Here is a 17,910-nt window from a genome sequence, read left to right as displayed (position 1 = left end):
CAAAACTATGGAGCCCAACACCAAGCCAGCCACCATGCCACTGTGTTCACAGGCAGAACAGTGCTGTGCGAGTGTTTCACATAAACAAAAACGTGCAGAATGGGAATCTGGAGCAAAACAGTGAGCTACAAACTGGAAGTGACTGTAATGGGAATGCAAAAGAAAAGAAACATAATGATAAGCTTATCACAAACCCACTGCGCTTTGAACACAGACTGATTAGATGAAAGTAAGTGAAAGCAGGAAGGAAACAACCGACTGTTTTAGAAGTCTAATAACATAGCAAGGGTCAAATCAGAGGTAGATCATGAAGCCGGAAGCAAAGGCAGCACTTCAATGCCAGCAACAGAGCCCTGAATGGCTGGGGAATGGAGAGGCAAGGCAGAAGACAAGTATGTACCTGGGATTTACAAAAATGAATTGACAATATCAGCAATAGCATGCTAGCAGGTTTGAAGTGGCACTACTTATATCCTGAGAACTCTTATGGATTGCTACTAAACATTTTTGAAAATGCTTTTTATCCATTCATTGCAAAGCAACGGTGTAGGCAGGAAAGTACAGATGTGCCATCACACAGCTGGGGAAACTGAAGCTGCCAGACTTCATCTCACTTGCAAATTTTACTCTTCTGACAGATAAGCCGAGGCCAGCTGACATCCACCGTATCCCTCATTTACTGTCACACAGCAAATCCTAATCAATACAAACCAACAATGCATCCCTATTAAAACACTAATTCAGGCAGTCAGCTGAGATGACTGTTGTCATCCCACAACTGTAAACTGTAGTCTGCAAAGAAAGCAGGATCCAACCCGAGCTGCTTCCCCAGCAGGATCTGCTCTCTGTCTGGAGACAGGAAGTTTGGGCAGCGTGCCTGGCTGACAGCTCACTTTCCATTTCAAATATAACAGTATCGTTTATATCTATTTCTGCCTGCTGCAAGACCTCCTAGCAAACTAAAAGCTGAGATTTCACAGCATATTGAACTAAATTCTGTGTACTTCTTATCAATCCATTTCAGCAACCAAGGTATCGGCCACTGTTCAAATATTTCACTTACACTAACCAGCTATTACAGGTTGTCAAGAGCACGCTGTTAGGAGCTCCATTCAGTAAAGTGGCTTTGCCAATGGGTATTTTAAGAGGACTGCAGAAGGCTTTTTTCAACAAATACGTGTGCTGTCTCGGAAGAATCACTTAACACAGCCTCATTTCCCAGGCAGCAGCAGGAGACATGCTGGGGAGCTGCAGCAGGACCCCAAGCACTGCCCAGCTGTGGAAAGCAGATTTGTCACAGTGCTTGCCTTAATTGCCCCTTAGCAATGCAACATAGCAGCGAGGCATTGGAAAAGGCTGCCCAGGGAAGTGGTGGAGCCACCATCCCTGGAGGTGTTCAAGAACCATGGAGACGTGGCACTGAGTTAGTGGGCATGGTGGGAGTGGGTTGGACTAGATGATCTTAAAGGTCTTTTTCCAGCCTTAGTGATTCTATGATTCTGTGATAGGTCTTGGCAATCCAGCCCTGACTTCAGAGCAAATCACAGCTGCTCTCACAAGTTTCAGCAGTGACGCATGGTCTTCAGCCCAACATTCTTCTCACTTTATTATGAATATACCATGCATGCTGGCTTCACCTTTGCAACACATCTTTTCTCCCTATAAGCTAAAGTGCTCCATTACACTTCCCCAGAGAACAAATGTGCATCCTAGATGAAGCAGAAGGACTTGCTTATTCAGAAGACCACCACTTCCATCTTCAAACAAAGACGGTACGAATATAAGTAAACTGGACAGAGCCTACAGCTGGCACCGTCCCATGGCCATGGCCTGCCCCTGCCCCAAGGAACACACAGCCCACAGATGCAATGAGTGACAAACAGAAAAACAACCCCGCTAATGACAGCAGCATCCCGGTGGTGCCCACAGGAATGCTGCCAGGACAATGTGACACATGTTGAGGAACAGACAAGATGTTTTGCACGGACTGTACCGGAGGAGCGTTACCTTCAGAGCATTTACCACTGATTCAGACTGCTGAGAAGCTGAGCCATGTCCACTGATGCTAGCTGGCTCGTTTGCTGAGCAGTAACTCCCCTCTGACCCTCCTGGCATCCTAAGGGGATCCTTCGCAAAAAATTAAAGACTATTTAATAAAGAAAAGGGTTGGTAACTAATTAAAACAGATGTCATTTTATTATTTATTTATTTATTAATGCTGAGAAGCACTGAAGGCATGTTTTACTCCAAAGTCACCCTCCTTTTGAGCCACGGTAACCAACATCCGTATTGGGTATCTTAAGCACCACTGTTGAGCATCACCCACACACTGCGGTCCCCAAAGGCATCTACCTGGAAAATCAGGGCAGAGCAATAAAGTTTTGGTACGCTTCCTCACAAAAGTGCTGTGAGGTTCAGAGAGACGATTCTGACTCCAGGGGAAGGATTTCAGAACATCTAATTTTATCCCAGGCGTTTTGGAGGTTGTTACTTTGACTCACAGAACATTCTTAAGCTATGCTGCAAAGTGCGGCTGAGCAGGGAAGGGGCTGGAGCAGCCAGCACTCCTCCTCCAGCTGTGGCTGCTCCAGATTTGTACCAAAGAACGACAACGTGGAGGGCTTTCTCTTACCAAGGGGTGCTGGGAAGGGTTTGGCTGGACACCACTAAATAAATGCAGGTTGAACTTTGCAGGATGGACAGCACTCCCTGGAGCACTGCAGTGCCAAGGGAGCCTGATGGAGCTGCTGGCTAAAATACCCCCTCTGCACCCTGACAGCAGTGCCAAGCTACTGCCAGCCTGACCCAGTCTTCAGGGGGGGTCCTTCACTGCCACTCGCTGTGCTGAGTTTGGTTTGAAAATGAGGAAGGTGTCATGGTTTTATGGAACAAGAAAACAAACATTTCAAAGAGAGAGAGAGGAAAGGTTCCTTTCTTACAGAAGCAGAAACACCATCACGTTCAGAAGTAGCGTGGCAGTAATTCCTGCAGGAACGCAAGGCAAATGCATATCTGAAACAACTAATGACAGTGGAAAGAGCCTCTGATCAGACCCAGTGCCCCTCCAGCACTGATTTGCCCCACAGAGCAATGCATCACGTCCAGCAATTGAACAACAGGAAAGGTGAAAGCAGGGCTGGGAGGAGAAGGGCACGGAGAGGTGGCATGAGGCTCCATTCCACAGAACAGGTCTCCCTAAAATACCTGAATGAAAGGCACCCCAGTCCAAAGCCGGCATGCTATTACCCTACAACACTCCGCATCGACTGTTATCAATTTGCTGTGATCTACGGAGGGAGATTTAGGACTTACTTTTCTTTGGGAAGGATTTATAGATCTCCTAGTGACAGAGCAGACTTAATGCTCTACTTGGGAAAGGAAATGAAAAAGGAGGGAAAAGGAGTAATAAAGCAAAACGGAGCGCTTCAGGTTTAAGATTAAATTCCCTCAGCTTTGGGTTGGTTTGGGTTTTTTTTGTTTGTTTGTTTTGTTTTTTTTAATGAGTCAAAGGATTCTGTTTCTTTATTGACTCCAGGGCCAGCAAGATTTTGGCCAGTTTTAGGTGGGAAAATGGAAATACTGCTATCAAGAGGCTGGGAAAATTAGACCAGATTGCACATCTAAAGCCTCCTGACCATGAGGAAATCCCACAGCCTTGTGAATCACGCTGCTCCGGGCACCTCTCCTCCACAGCCCCTTCTGCCGTACGTGGCACGATCCCATCTCAACACATGTTGGTAGGAGATGGAAACTTCATGCTTGCCCTCTGGATAACCTTCTCCCTGCTCCCTCCATCCTTGAGAGGAGCCATAAGCTTTCTCCTAAAAAAATAAGGCAAGTTTTGCCGTCCATCATGCAGCTCAAGGATGTCCAGTCCTGGGTGAGGCCACTCCAAAGGGCAGCACAGTGCAGTGCCTTCTTTGGGGAAGCTCCATCCAGGACAGGACAGGTTGGGGCCACTCTGAACACGGCTCTGCTGTTCCTCTCCACATCCCGTGGGCTCATAGCCCCCTCAGCACTACCAGCTGCAGTCCAACCTTCTGAGGCACTGCAGCTAAAGGAGGGAAGAAGGCACACTGCCACGCTGGTGGGGTCTGAAAGCAAGGTGCCCTAGGAGACTGGAAGAGCCTGCTTTGCAGACCTACCCTCACAGCTGCTGCTTGTCTCAGGGAGTATGGCAACATTCATCCTTCCACCCAAAGCTCACCTGAGTTTCACTGCACTCACCTTCTCCACCTCTGCCTGACCCGGATAACAACTGGACCCCAAGCAGGACCTTGATGACAGGAGGAGAAACCCATTCCCTTCCTCTTCTCTGACCCCACACAGCACCGGCATCCAGCCACTAAAGTAGGCATCCCAGGTGCCCACGTGTTCTGGACAGAGCTTTTCCTTCCTTATCCAGAAACTAAGCTGTGGAAGTAGGACGAAATCAGACAGAAGGGATGAAGTCATGGTTTCATAGCTCCACTGCTGAAGTCTGCATTGACTTTCAACATCTTGAGCTGTTTTGAATAGGCAACACGAGGTCAACATCAGAACCAACTATGCTGGCTTCATCCTACAGCCTTCCTGGCTGCCCTGCCCCTCTGCCCAGGCTGCAGCATGGTTTCATTCCTCACAGTCAAAAGTGCAGATTACAGGGCTGAGGAAAGCATTGCCAAAAACAGGTAAAAACCACATGAGATCCTCTGTGCATTTCACCACAGAGGTAACAGAAGTGCAATCACTAAACACACACAACCATTTTCTGTTGCAAGTACATCTACTAAACATCCAGAGCCAATGTGCAACTCCTTAGTGAATAGAAAGCACAGGAAATCTCACTCAAGTCCATAATATCACATTACAAAAAAAAAAGCGGATGAATGGAAATGTAGCATTTCCCTCGTGCTCCTGGAGTGCCAGAGGCACAGCCATGGTCAGAATGGAGACCCCTGGGTAGAAGAGGCAGCTCTTTGATGGAGAGAACCAACCACAAGCTCTACCTCTTGAGCCAGTAATCAGCCACAATTCTTCTGAGGAACTTTCTTGGCGGTTAAAACACGCTGGTTTTGAACGCCGTGGCTATTCACCACAATTCCTGTTCTCAAAGAGGACCTTTGCTTTGCATCGTGCTGCCAAACCCACAGGCCCTGTGGCACACTGAAAGCCACTCAGGTTGCCGAGGGGGCAAGTCCACAGCACCTCTGTGTCCAATGGCCCTTCAGAAACCTCTTTGCAGACCAATGAGTCCATTAATTTAAACTAGGGATGAGATCATATAAAAAAACAGGGTGAGGAAATGCTCTTGATTTACTTTCAGCAAATATTCGGTGATACGATGAGTTCACTGGGTTTGAATTACATCTTGGTTGGCTTCTCTGTTCTACTACATGCTATGAAAGGGAGGAGATGAACAGCATCGATCTGTGTGTGACAGACTACGCACAAAAAAAGTACTAACCAAACACTTCCCATCTTCTAATTAGATTTCTAACTAAAACCAGGCCACACGGGGGGAAATCAAGAATACCTATCTCAGCAAAAAGATTTTGAAAGGTTTGGAAATGTAGGTTGAAATAGAATGCAATCGAAGGGGGAAGAAAGAGGGAACTGAAAAGTGCTGGAAGGATTTAAAAAGAAATGAGTGTGTGCCTAAGGATCAGGCCTGCTGCTTCACACTTAAACACACCAGGACTGGAAAAGGCCAGCGAGGATGAAAGCAAACAAACAAAAACCCAACCAACCACCAAGAAAGTGTCTGAAGCAGCACTGGAAAAGAAGGAGATGCGACAGAAGGAGATGGAAATGAAGGGAGACTCACAGATGGAGGAAGAAGGAAATAGGCAGATGTGGCCCCATGACATGGAGCAGAGCAGCTCAGCCCCAGCCCTGACCACAGCTGCTCCATGGCTCTGGTGCTGCTGCAGCCGGGCTCCCCAGTAGCTTTGTTTGCTCAAGGGCAATATACTGCAATGCTTCCTCTCCCCCTTACTGAAAAGGCATTGCTGCCTTACAAGGACGAGGAGTTTGAAGAAGGAAAGCTCTTTCCATCTCTGCCTCTTGATCCTTCCTCCTATGCAAGAAATAAAATAGAAGCAATTTAAGTTGGGGGCTTGCCAAGAATATCTTCTGCAAATGCTTTCACTGTCATTATATGTCAGATGTCCACATTTCCGTAACGTCTCAGCTGAGCTTATCGACCCTGAAATTCTACCCTCACAAAATCCAGGGATATCTCCAGTTAATTGACATGTGGATGCCAGATCCTGATCTCACTTCCCCCAGTGCAAGACCAACCCTGCGAGGACTCAGTTGTTTGCAGTTATCTGGAATTACTCGCTCACATAACTGAGCATGAGCACAGCTCTGGGAGCTGTAGCTGGGATCCAGATCCACTGTTTGCTCCTTGAATATTTTCCTAATTATAGCTGGGTATCTTCATTAGAATACGCACAGAGTTGCACTGGTCTGGCTATGGCAGAGCTGTACTATTGTGCATTGTTCTGGATGTCAGCAGCAGAACTTGATCTCCAGTGATGCTATAGCTTCATGGACATTCAGAGACAGCAGCGTAAGCAGAGTCCTGGGCTGCAGGGAGATGCGTCTGCCCTGGTGCCATGGGGCAACTACAGCCTGGAATTCATCGGGCAAAGCAAACATGCTCACCTAAATCCTTCTTTCTCTACACACTGCTGTCACACACCCTTGCCCACACCGGTGTTTGAGAAGCACCAGTGCAAGCTGCACACCCCTGTCCTGGGCACAGCTGGCATAGCGTGGCATCCTCACTAGAAGACCCAGCTGCACACCATCAATCTTGGAAAGTGCCTGCCTCCCTGCACAAAAATCCTATTCATGGTCAGAAACTGAGAAGGCCTGGACCATCTCTTGTAACTTGCTATCTGAGAAGGGAAAAAAAAGAAAAAGAACATCGGTTCAGGATAAACTTCTCCCTGCTCCCTCTGTCCTTGAGAGGAGCCATAAGCTTTCTCCTAAAAAAATAAGGCAAGTTTTGCAGTCCATCATGCAGCTCAAGGATGTCCAGTCCTGGGTGAGGCCACTCCAAAGGGCAGCACAGTGCAGTGCCTTCTTTGGGGAAGCTCCATCCAGGACAGGACAGGTTGGGGCCACCCTGAACACGGCTCTGCTGTTCCTCTCCACATCCCGCGGGCTCATAGACCCCTCAGCACTACCAGCTGCAGTCCGACCTTCTGAGGCACTGCAGCTAAAGGAGGGAAGAAGGCACACTGCCACGCTGGTGGGGTCTGAAAACAAGGTGCCCTAGGAGACTGGAAGAGCCTGCTTTGCAGACCTACCCTCACAGCTGCTGCTTGTCTCAGGGAGTATGGCAACATTCATCCTTCCACCCAAAGCTCACCTGAGTTTCACTGCACTCACCTTCTCCACCACTGCCTGACCCGGATAACAACTGGACCCCAAACAGGACCTTGACGACAGGAGGAGAAACCCATTCCCTTCCTCTTCTCTGAGCCCACACAGCACTGGATGACAGTTGGACTAGAAGACATTGGAGATCTTTGCCTACTTTGTTGATTCTACGATTCTGACTATGGCCCTCCCCAACAGAGCAACCCTACAAACCATCTACAGCTTCCCAAGACTTAAGCCCACTTCTGTGCTGTAAGCCATCACCAGAACTACTCTGCCGAATGGGAAGAGGCATTAACACGCTTAAGCGAATATGTGCATTTTGTATCTTTCCTATTACCTGATCGAGCTGACGTATTGACTCAGTGGTGTGTCTGCATTTCTGCTGACAAGGAACTCCTTCAGTACAGCGGAGCAAACTAAAACTCATTTTCCATTTGATCACTGATGGCAGCACTTAAGAACATTTTCTCTGGACTTGTTCTTGCCACCATACATTAATAAAACCTTTACAGTAGAGGTCTATGAGATTTTGAAAAGAAAATACATACGCATGGGGTGAGAGAAATGAAGCAAAATAAAATAGAAAGGAACCACGTCTAGGTGTAGATGAAGGGAGCAATTTGTCTGAAGAGGGTGTTAATAAATGTGCTGGTGCATATTCGTGAGTGACACTAAAGCAGTGAAGAAGGAAAAGAAAAGATGCTGGGAGGGGAGAAAGAAGGAAAGCATAGCATGAGGAGAGAAAAAGCCTCGACTGCCCCTGCACCAGGATGCCATCAGGGAGGTGATGCACAAGCGAAAGGCACACTCTTACTGCAGCACTGGGGAAATTTTAAGGCACAACATTGGAACTGAGTGAGAGCTGTGCCAAAAAACCTTCATCAGTTGTGTTGCTTGTTGGGTATTTTCAGCTGATCTGTCAGAAGCTCTCGGTCTGGCTTAAAGCCTAACAAACTCCCACTCCTCCCATTCAGAGGAAGGGAACGAGTGCCAGGAGCTGTGGGGTTTCCATTCCATGTCCTTGCCTGCGTGGCGGGACCTGACTGTGGCTGACAGCACAGTCATGGTGTTAGTCACGGGAACAACAAACTGCCAGAGCGAACTCGGAGAAATGCAGTGTCGATGGAGCTGAGAGCACGGGCAGAGCGAGCTGCTGTCTGCACCCCTCCTAACAACAAGGACTCTCTTCAGGAGGAAAGGTGAGCGAGATACCTTGTGAAATGTGAACCAAGAGTACTCATTATTCCTCACAACAAAGTGCCCAGAGATGTTAGGAAACTTCAGAACTCTACTGCAGATCCCGGTGCCAACAGAACCAATCATGAGACAAACTCGGACCCGTGTTCTTAAAACACAAAGCAGCTGCAGCTCAGCACACCTGCAGCCCCACAGCAACAATGTGTAGCACCTACCCACTCAGGCTCTACTTTCACAAGCACTGCTTTCTGGCTTTGGCACCCATCTGAGATTTCCAATGAACTCTACATGCACACCTTGGCTGTTCCAGTCTCTGTCAAGATCAGGGAATGCACGTCACTGGGACTCCCCCCAAGTACCCCTGGCCCTACACAGATAAAAACACACGGTCACTTCTGCACAATTCATCCCCAAAGTTGTCCCACACCTGAAACAAATCATAGCTCTGTTAATGTTTGCTTTGAGCACCTTTCTCATCAAGGAAATATTCTGTATCACTGAAGATCAACTGTTGTCTTTCCTACTGATGGCTGCATGCATGTTCATGGGGAGACATTCAGACATGCTTGCAGTCCTTTTCATCCAGATCAACAAATTTGGGTACAGAGAAGCTACATGAATGGCTCATGGTCGTATAGCAAGTCAAGAGCAAAACAAGAGCTACAGAGGCCCTTCCAACTGTCATGTTATGGGTGACAAAGAAACTTGGCTTAAAATCAGCCAAAAGGAAAGAAACCCTTAGCCTAGCTGGAATCACCTAGCATTCTGGGTGATACAAATGGATATATCTGAGTCACTGGATTTTACCTCTTAATACACTTCATTTTTGTCTCGAATTTTACATTCAAATCACAGTACTCTACGTTTAATAAAGAGCACTTTTGTTCTTCGGACCAATGTCTTCTTTTAAACTAAGCACAACTCCTCTTATTTTCCAGTGGGCACCTTCATTTGGAGACACCGTAGATTTTCCTCAGGATTATTTAATGAAACACGTCAGAAATACGCACCGGTATAACAAGAAAATGACAAGTGCCTTTGATTCATTCTTAACGAAATCTTATATTTGCCATTCTTATAAAGGTACTGCTGGAACCTTTAACTTCAGATTTGCTTATTTCTTCAACCTGATTGTTTTGTTTTTATGCATAGAATATACCAATAATAGAACCCAATTATTATTACTTAAAACATTTGCTTTCCAGAGCAAAATATTTTGGTTAACCTCAAAAAAAAAATAATAAAAAAAAAATTGACTTTTTAATGACAAGAAGAACTTGGAATAATACCACATGTACAGGTTCATTTCTCTTATTTTCATCCCTTACATTAATTTTTAACTATAAGCAATGGCTTCCAGTGAATTTTTCTTAGCAAGTTATCAACACCTGCAAAGGAGAAAAGTGCATGAAGTGCTGTCACGGCCCTCAGTAAATACCCCACTCAGTCCCAAGCAAGATGAACAGAAGATGGGAGTGCCTTTGATTCCCCGGATGATCAACCTGAGTGTTCAAATGCAGCAGCGCCGAAGGACACGTAACACTGAGCTGATCTCCAGCACGAGGCCTTGAGCGCTGCTGTCTAGCTGCTGTTCCCACAGCAGAAGTCACCCACCTGGGGCAGCACGCGATTTTCCTCCTCCAGCTGTCTTACTCTTGCCTCCAGCTGCCTAACATAGGACAAGGTTGATTCTAAAATCAAAAAGAGAAAAACTCGTATTATCCACACAGCTCTGCTTGTGTACGCTGGTGTCACAGCCTGGTCCTGCCTCGCGCTGGCTGCAGGTTCGCTCTCTCAGATGGCTGCCAAGCGCTGCTCCTCTCAAGGGCAGGGCAGGTAATGCTGACCCCCAGGGGGTCCTCTGCCAGCAGTCGGCTGTGTTGGCATGGCTCAAGTGCTGCAAGAACCCAGCCATGCGCGCCCAGGACCCAGAGAGAGGCCAAGGATCAGGCAATGTGTGCCCAAGAGCCCAGGCACAGCACTGCTGGCAGCCCGTGTTCCTCATCCCACGCACACACAGACACGCTCCTGTGTGGCTGCTGTGCTGCACAGCCTTGTGGCAGGGCAAAATCCTGCCCTCGCTACTCACAGGCAACCTCTCAGACCTTCCTGAAAGCATCTGGTTGGTTATGGAGAACGTGACTTCCCATGGTACAAGTACTGAAAGAGCATCTCTGGTGCTGCCTTCAGTGGCCTTATTTCCCTCGCACTGATTCCAAGGAGGAGAAGGTCCACAATCAGTCCCTAAAAGCATCTCGGAGTTTCCTTATGGTGCATTTCTTGCGTTGCGCAGTGTTTCTGCTTCTAAAATGCTGTACCTAAAAAAAACATGCCACATCAAGTAGCACTTGTGGCCTGCAAGAGAAAAGATCTCCTCTTGGTCCAGAATGGCTGTAGTGAGCCTCATGCCTACCTGTACAGAGCTGCAAGCTCAACAGGTACACATTCCCCATCCAAGGAGCTGCCCAGCCCTCCCTGAGACATCCATTCTACCACCACACCTGCGCTCACACAGCCATGCCAACACAGAAATTGCACCTTGGATTATTAATGGCACAGTACCCACAGCTCCTGGGGCAGTACTGCCTGCTGCCACAGACCTGCAAAGCTACACTGGCAACAGCGCAGCCAAATCTGGGCACCGGCTTCCCCTGATACCTGAACGGTGATGGGTCCATGTTTGGACTAGATGATCTTAGTGCTCTTTTCCTTAATGACTTTATGATTCTATCGGTCATGGTGCCAGCCTGCCCCTAAAACACGAGCAGCAGGAAATGAGGGGGCACTTACCGCTCTTATAAGACTGCAGCAGGCTATAATATGCACACGCGGATAGTGCATGGCAACTCACACAACAGGAAGACAACACACCGTAATTTGTCAAAAATGATTAGTACACAGCAAGGATTAAAAATAGCATTGTGCAATAAAACGGAGAGAGGTAACCTGAGGTTCTTCATGCTCTGCTGCATAAGGATTTTCATAGCTGGTGATGGGTGCACCTCTGGAGGGTCACTGAGCGTGGTTTGGATGAGGCCTTCCGAGATGAACAGCTCATACCATTAACTCTGTATGACAGGGTACCTCCTACCAACCATTAGCATTGTACGGCAGTACCAGACCCACGTCCACCCCAGCAGCAGCACTCCTGGGAGGAGCTGTGGACGCTCCATCACTGTCACGGCTGAGGCAGAGGCAACAGCTCCCAGCACATCTCAGCCCTCCTCCCCATGGCCTTCTGCAGAAGATGCTCCCTGTATAGCCACCCTTCTGGAGGGACCAGTGGGTGCCTTCCTTGGCACCAGCCTTCCCTGAACCCACCGGTTACATGACCACTGCCACACGGGCTCAGGCTTTGTGCTGAAGTCCAGCTTCCCAGCTGTGCCCAACAGCCTGTTCTCACAAATTCCCATCTGCATTCTCTTTGGGTTTTTTGTCCTTTTCCACGTTACCACGTATGCTCGTACTACGTATGAGCAGACAGTGTACAGCCCATGGCAAAGCCATCCCCTCACTTCTGTTTCTTCACTCAGCATGGAGATCTCTGCTGCCCCAGCCCTGCAACACCAAAACCTCCCTACTCCTTACCCCTCTAAAGTGTGAAACATGTATTTAAATCCTTTTGTAATACGATTAAAACTGAAAATTAGGTCAGCTACAAAAGGCTTGATCTAGCAAATCCTTATTTATGCAAGTATTCTTGACACATAGACTAGACACATCTATATTTCAGTATCTCTTAATATATTTATGCTCCGATGCTATGAGCTGAGAGGAAGAACTGAACAGAAAAGGCAGCCAAGGACACAAGAGATGAAGGTACTGGAAGTATATAATGAAACACTGTCACCAGTGATGGCAACAGCAAAATTCAAAAATAAATACATAAATAAAAGTACAAGAAGGATTATATGATCCATCTATTCTTAATCAGCCTAGAGATCAGTAAGGAGCAATAAATACAGAGCAAACTTTAACACTGCTGTTCAGGAACAGGTTGCAGCTACCCCTTCCCAAACTGAGTTATCTAATGCTGCTGCTTACTCAGAAAGCCATGCCTTATCTGCACATCCTAAGGGTCATGGATGCAAATTCTTACAGATACACTTCCACACCCAAACCTATTGAGTTACTCCTGTTCACAGCCCAATAGTGAGGGATGCCATGTGTGTTAACAATGCCAAAGCCCAACTGCTGAGCTCTGAGCAATGCACAACAGCTGTTAACTACGCCGAGATGGAAGAGACACACGACTGAATCACGTGGGCTAACAGAGAGATGAGACCCAACACTGCAGTAGCCAAACTACCACCAGTGGTGGGTGGGGGGCTCCTATTTATGCTATTTCTGCCCCTTCCCAACTCTCTTTTCCAGATACTTCTACCAGAGCAGCAATTTTGAACAACTCCCATGCTCATGGATGGGTTCCTACCAAGTCAACTTCCTTACTTCAGCTTCCTGTGCTCTGAGCACGACTGAAAAGGTGATTGCTGTGCAGTGCTTCACTACAGGACTGAGACTAAAACGCTTTTCCATCTTATTATGGAGGCAGTAACATCTTGCTTTTAGGAAAATTCCGTGACAATCTGCCCTGTTTCCATATCCATCATCCTAACGTGTTAATAGAGAACATCAGTATTTACATAGCTGAGCTCTTTTTCTTTTGACGTCCACACTCTTGAAGCTAGTAGATATTTTTGGTTTATGTCAAATTCTATCAGACGCCAAGGGCGTATTTGTGCCTTGGCTTTATCCATTTTCATGTGACAGTGCCTGTTCTCAATCTATCAAGTAATTTGTAACGTTCTTTAAGCTAGATTATCCTCTGCTATTTCAGAATGGTTGAGGATGTCACATGAAATTCTAGGCTTCTAAGGACACTTTCCATTTATTTTTTTTTTCTGGATTTGGGTATTTGGTTGGGTTTTATTTTTTGCCCTTGTTAAGGTAGTATTAAGGAAGCACTGACGCCCTGAGCATTAAGCCAAAAGCTTCGTGTAGCACTGACAGCCCAGCAGGAGAAAGTAATGCAGGGCTGGGGACTGCGAGGCAGCACACTGCCAGGATAACCAATCTGCTCATTTTTCTGCTGTTTGTGTGGAACTGCGTTCAACAGATAACAACGAGCGTAATGGTTATTATGCCACCTTCTGCTTCTGTCTGTTACAAATCAAATATTACATGACAAAACCAAATCATTAACAACATTGAAACATTCTCTGGGCATCTGTCCACTCGATCTCACTTTTCCAGCTTTGGAGATGCTCATACCAGCAGTCTCGGGGTGATTTTACTAGAAATCTTAATTGCCTCTACCTTCTGTTCTCAGACCAGCATAAAGTGACCACAGGCTATCTGCAGACGTCCTTTTGACCAACTCCAAAGGATAAAGCCATCAGTGTAGAACATGCTACTTGGCTGGTGGATGTTAAAAGTTTGTGTAGAACCTTCTACTTTGGAGAAAACTGGTAGTACAGTGGGTAAGCAAAGCACACAACCCACAGGAAGCAGAGAAAGTCCTTCAGGCTGAAAATACTTGGAGGCTGGAGGTATCAGGAGAGGAGAGTACTACTGTTTGCCCTGACCCCTAGCCATTACCTTATGGCCAGAGAGGAGAGAAGATGTGATGCTGTACAGCCTGCTGCTCTGGAGCCATCCTCATCTCCTCGTGGCCAGAAAAAGGAAAAATGTGATTTCACAGGAAGGTAAACATCACCTCACTTCTGTCAACGTCAACGTTTTGTGCTTCCAGTGCCTCAGCTCATTTGGTGCTCATGTGCCTAAAGGAGGTCACCAGAATCTGGACAGCTGTCACATCCCAACACGCATACTTTAAGCATGTATGGTACAAATGAATGAAACTGCCAGCAATTTACCACAGTAAAGAATTCAGCATGTTACGTGGAGTGCTACTTTCATGTGTAGCAATTCAGTTGAGGCATATTCAGCTTCAACAGGGAAAGTCACTTCTTGTTCTCCCTGCACTGTGCTGGCAGATGCATATCTAAACAGATCTTGGCCATTCTGATCCACACCCAGTATCCCGCAATGAAAACAAAATCATCTTTCAATAAATGGAAGACGAACAGCAAGGCTGAGCAAGGGCTATGTTAAATGCTCCTGTAATTAACTAACAACTTCATACATTCATGAAAGGGTTTCCATGCTAACTGAGGAGCAGATTCAACGACACGTAAAGCATCTCCCTGTCCTATAATTCCTAGACATCTGATTTAATTACTTCAAAATGAATATTCATGACTAAAATATGTTATTATTGCAATCCATCCCCTTTCAGCTGCTTTGCATACGAGAAAAGCCCCACTGCTGGCTCTACACCAAGGAAAACGTTGCACCACCTGCATCTCTCCATGGGTGAAGCTGCACAGCCCAGCATCGTCCAGCCTCCAGAGTGGGCACACGGTGACCTCTGAAGGGCATCTGTAGCCCTGTCTGCTATGATTTTCTGTTATGGCTGCACATCTTACATAATGCTCCTATTGAATAAATGCTGGAGAACTACTTACAGTGCAGCAGAATTCCCCCGCAGCCCAGCAACATTAGGATTAGTGTTATCATGGAGGAGCTCGCCTAAGGCAAACTTTGATGAAGCTCACCAGAACATTCAGGTGCTGCTCAGTGGTGGGGCAAGTACTCTAGGAAAGTTCTGTGACAGCAAACATCACAGCATTAGGGCTAAGTTGGGGCTGGTGACTCCCAGCATTGCTGCTGTCCAAAATTCTCCCAGCCCAAGCTGAGATTTCCCATCATTACGGATCCTGCCCTTCTCAACCTCTTTCTTTCATTAAAACTACCATTAAGTAAGCTTAGTTCATTCACTCAGTATTTCAAAACTAGACAAAAGAGAAAAATGCACACACATTCTTTCCAACATCCAGACTGCAATATTAGCCCCACTGCCTAGCTTTATTTCCCAGGCAATGTCTGCCAGGCTTCCCCGTATCAGAGCATGCTACACACTGATGTGCCAACTAGGATATCTCGCTAATCAGATATTTTTACCCCGATTTTATATGAAAATAGCATTTCCCCAGCTGCAATGGCTTTTAATCATGAATTACCTATTTAGTACAGGGAAAACACTTCTCATTGCCTTGAGGCAGCCTTAGCCATACTGTCATAGAGAAGGATTTGCCTACAGGGATCCCTAAAAATGACATCAAATGTTAGATAAGGTAAGGCTGTGTGTCCCACTTCTCAGAAGCTATCCATCACGCTCTTGCTATCAGCTGGATAACACCACCACACTAATGGGTTGCTGTGACACTACCCTTCATTTGTTTGGATTTTTGGACACCACAGATGACAACGGCAAAGCTTTTTCTCCCCAGTCTGCTTGCTATCCTGTTAGCTCCACTTCAGCCTGTGCTAACTGCATTTGCCATGTTATTGATGGAAACTGAAAAAAATCAAATCCATTACGCTACTGCTAAAACCTTTCCCACTGCCTGTTGGCTTGTTCTCTGTTTTGTGTGGTTTGTGACTGGTAAAGCCCTTACTGGCTCCTCGGCTGCTTGGGTTCATCCTGATGTCACCACAATCCCTTTGCTCCTCAGGGGCAGCCCGAGCCCTGACAGCACTGGTACAGCAAGCTCTAGTTAATAAATTACACTGGCTTCCACTGGGAGCTCTGTAATGTAGGCTGCAACTGAAAGCAAAACTGCCAGTGATACTGAATTAGAACAAACCCATAAATCATTCCTATGCTCATCTACTTCAGTTAGGAAGTAGATTTACCCAAGCCATAATGTCCCTCTTCATGGGTCACTATCTGTGTAACTCCAAACCAAGTCCAAATGATGCCCCTGAGAGAGTGAAACCAGAAGCCTTCACCTTAGGCCAGCAAACACCAGCACATACTCTTGCTGACAGCAGAAAGGCTTTCAGAATGCAACCTGTGGGACAAGGAGAGCAATGCTTACAGTCAGAAACAGGAGGGATAGTAACTGTCACAACCAAATGAAGAAATCAATTCTGTAAGCAGTGTCAGTGAGAAGAAGGAAAAGGTAAGGAAGCAGAATGCCAAGGCACTGAATTGAGATCTGCTGCTGCTCCACGGGCACACACAGCCACAGAACTGGTGCCTCCCAGGCCATCCCTGCAGCTCACACAGCATCTGGTGAAGAACTGAGGGATGTGGCCCAAATGACAAGATACAGTGGCAAAGTTCTGCACAAACACACCAAAGCTGTGCCAAGCTGCATGAGTTAACTGGACAACATGAGGGATCAACGTCCCCAATATTTCTGCTATTTATTGCTATTGCCTTCAAGCCAACTGCCAAAGTAAAACCATAGGAAATGTAAATGGTTCTGCCATCTGATCTCAAGCAGGGCTCAAGCAGCAGAACACAAACTCCTATGTGCAGTTGTCTCACATGCAGCTTGCAGGGTCACAGCAAGCACTATGGCTCTTCATTGTGAAAATGAAGTCAGACTGTATGCTGGACAGGAGAGAAGGAGTTCAACATATTTATGGAAAGCTTTCATTTTACTTGTAACAGAAGACCTCACAGTGTTGGTAAGTGTGGTTATGAAATAAACGCATCCTGGTACTTTATGAATGAGGATAGATATGATCATTATAAATAAGGAACATCATTGTTCAAATACATGCACAAGACAGATGTATTTGACAAACAGCGATTAACCGCAGAGATGTTTCTTTGCGATGCCTGAAATCTTCACTTTAATTCTCAGTTGTAGAATGGAAAAAAAAAAAAAAAAGAAATATATCATTTGGGTTTATTGCCAGAGCCATAAACATTTCCAAGAAGGTCTTACTATGTCAAAAGCTCTGCCAACATACAACTTCATATTAGAATAATGAGTCAGACTTCCTAATGAGCACTGCAGCTAGTTTTGAGTCTCCAAGCCATGCAGCATCCTTCCCACAGCCCAGCGTTCTGCCTGAGCACAGGGCAGACCAGGGAGCACCCAGCCCTGGGCCACGCAAAGCAGAGATGGAACACTGAATACAGCAGGGCTCCAAAGGGAAGAGAAGCACCATGGGTGAACGAAGGGCAGCACTGCCGTGATCAGGTGAGAGCAGATCCTGGGGACCAACTGGAAGAATGGCTAACAGGGGCAAGCAGTGCAGGTTTAAAACCAACAGGATGTACCCTAGAAGCTGAAAGTGGTGAATGAACAATGGCACCAATTTCACAGGTCTGCACCTCCTTCACTGGGGATGCAGGACTTTGTTCAGTCGTACAGGGCTCTGGCATCCGGGCGGTGCTCACAGCAATGCATGGTGCAGCCAAGTGGGAGAGCTCCCACTGCTTCTTATCTGCACCATCTGAACAAAACATGAATC

At 46.7% G+C, this 17,910-nt stretch overlaps 1 protein-coding gene across 8 annotated transcripts in view; it reads right to left on the bottom strand.

Annotated features, from left to right (window-relative positions):
* CCDC85A (coiled-coil domain containing 85A) overlaps nt 1–17,910 on the bottom strand; it is a 67,876-nt gene that overhangs the window by 4,607 nt on the left and 45,359 nt on the right. For 2 of the 8 annotated variants that reach the window (XM_040698496.2, XM_015283315.4), the window contains 2 exons: nt 10,189–10,265; nt 2,008–2,127 (listed from right to left, as the gene is read on the bottom strand). The exons of 3 other annotated variants lie outside the window; for them this stretch is intronic. In XM_040698496.2, the coding sequence (XP_040554430.1) occupies nt 2,008–2,127; nt 10,189–10,265 (197 nt within the window). Of the gene's footprint in view, nt 1–2,007; nt 2,128–10,188; nt 10,266–17,910 lie in introns of those variants that run through there. 3 more of the 8 variants (XM_015283316.3, XM_040698497.2, XM_040698498.2) reach the window with 3 other exon arrangements.

Source organism: Gallus gallus, chromosome 3 (assembly GCF_016699485.2).
Source record: "Gallus gallus isolate bGalGal1 chromosome 3, bGalGal1.mat.broiler.GRCg7b, whole genome shotgun sequence".
NCBI lineage: Eukaryota > Metazoa > Chordata > Aves > Galliformes > Phasianidae > Gallus > Gallus gallus.
Note: the sequence above shows the minus strand (reverse complement) of the source record. Positions and strands in the feature narration are given on the sequence as shown.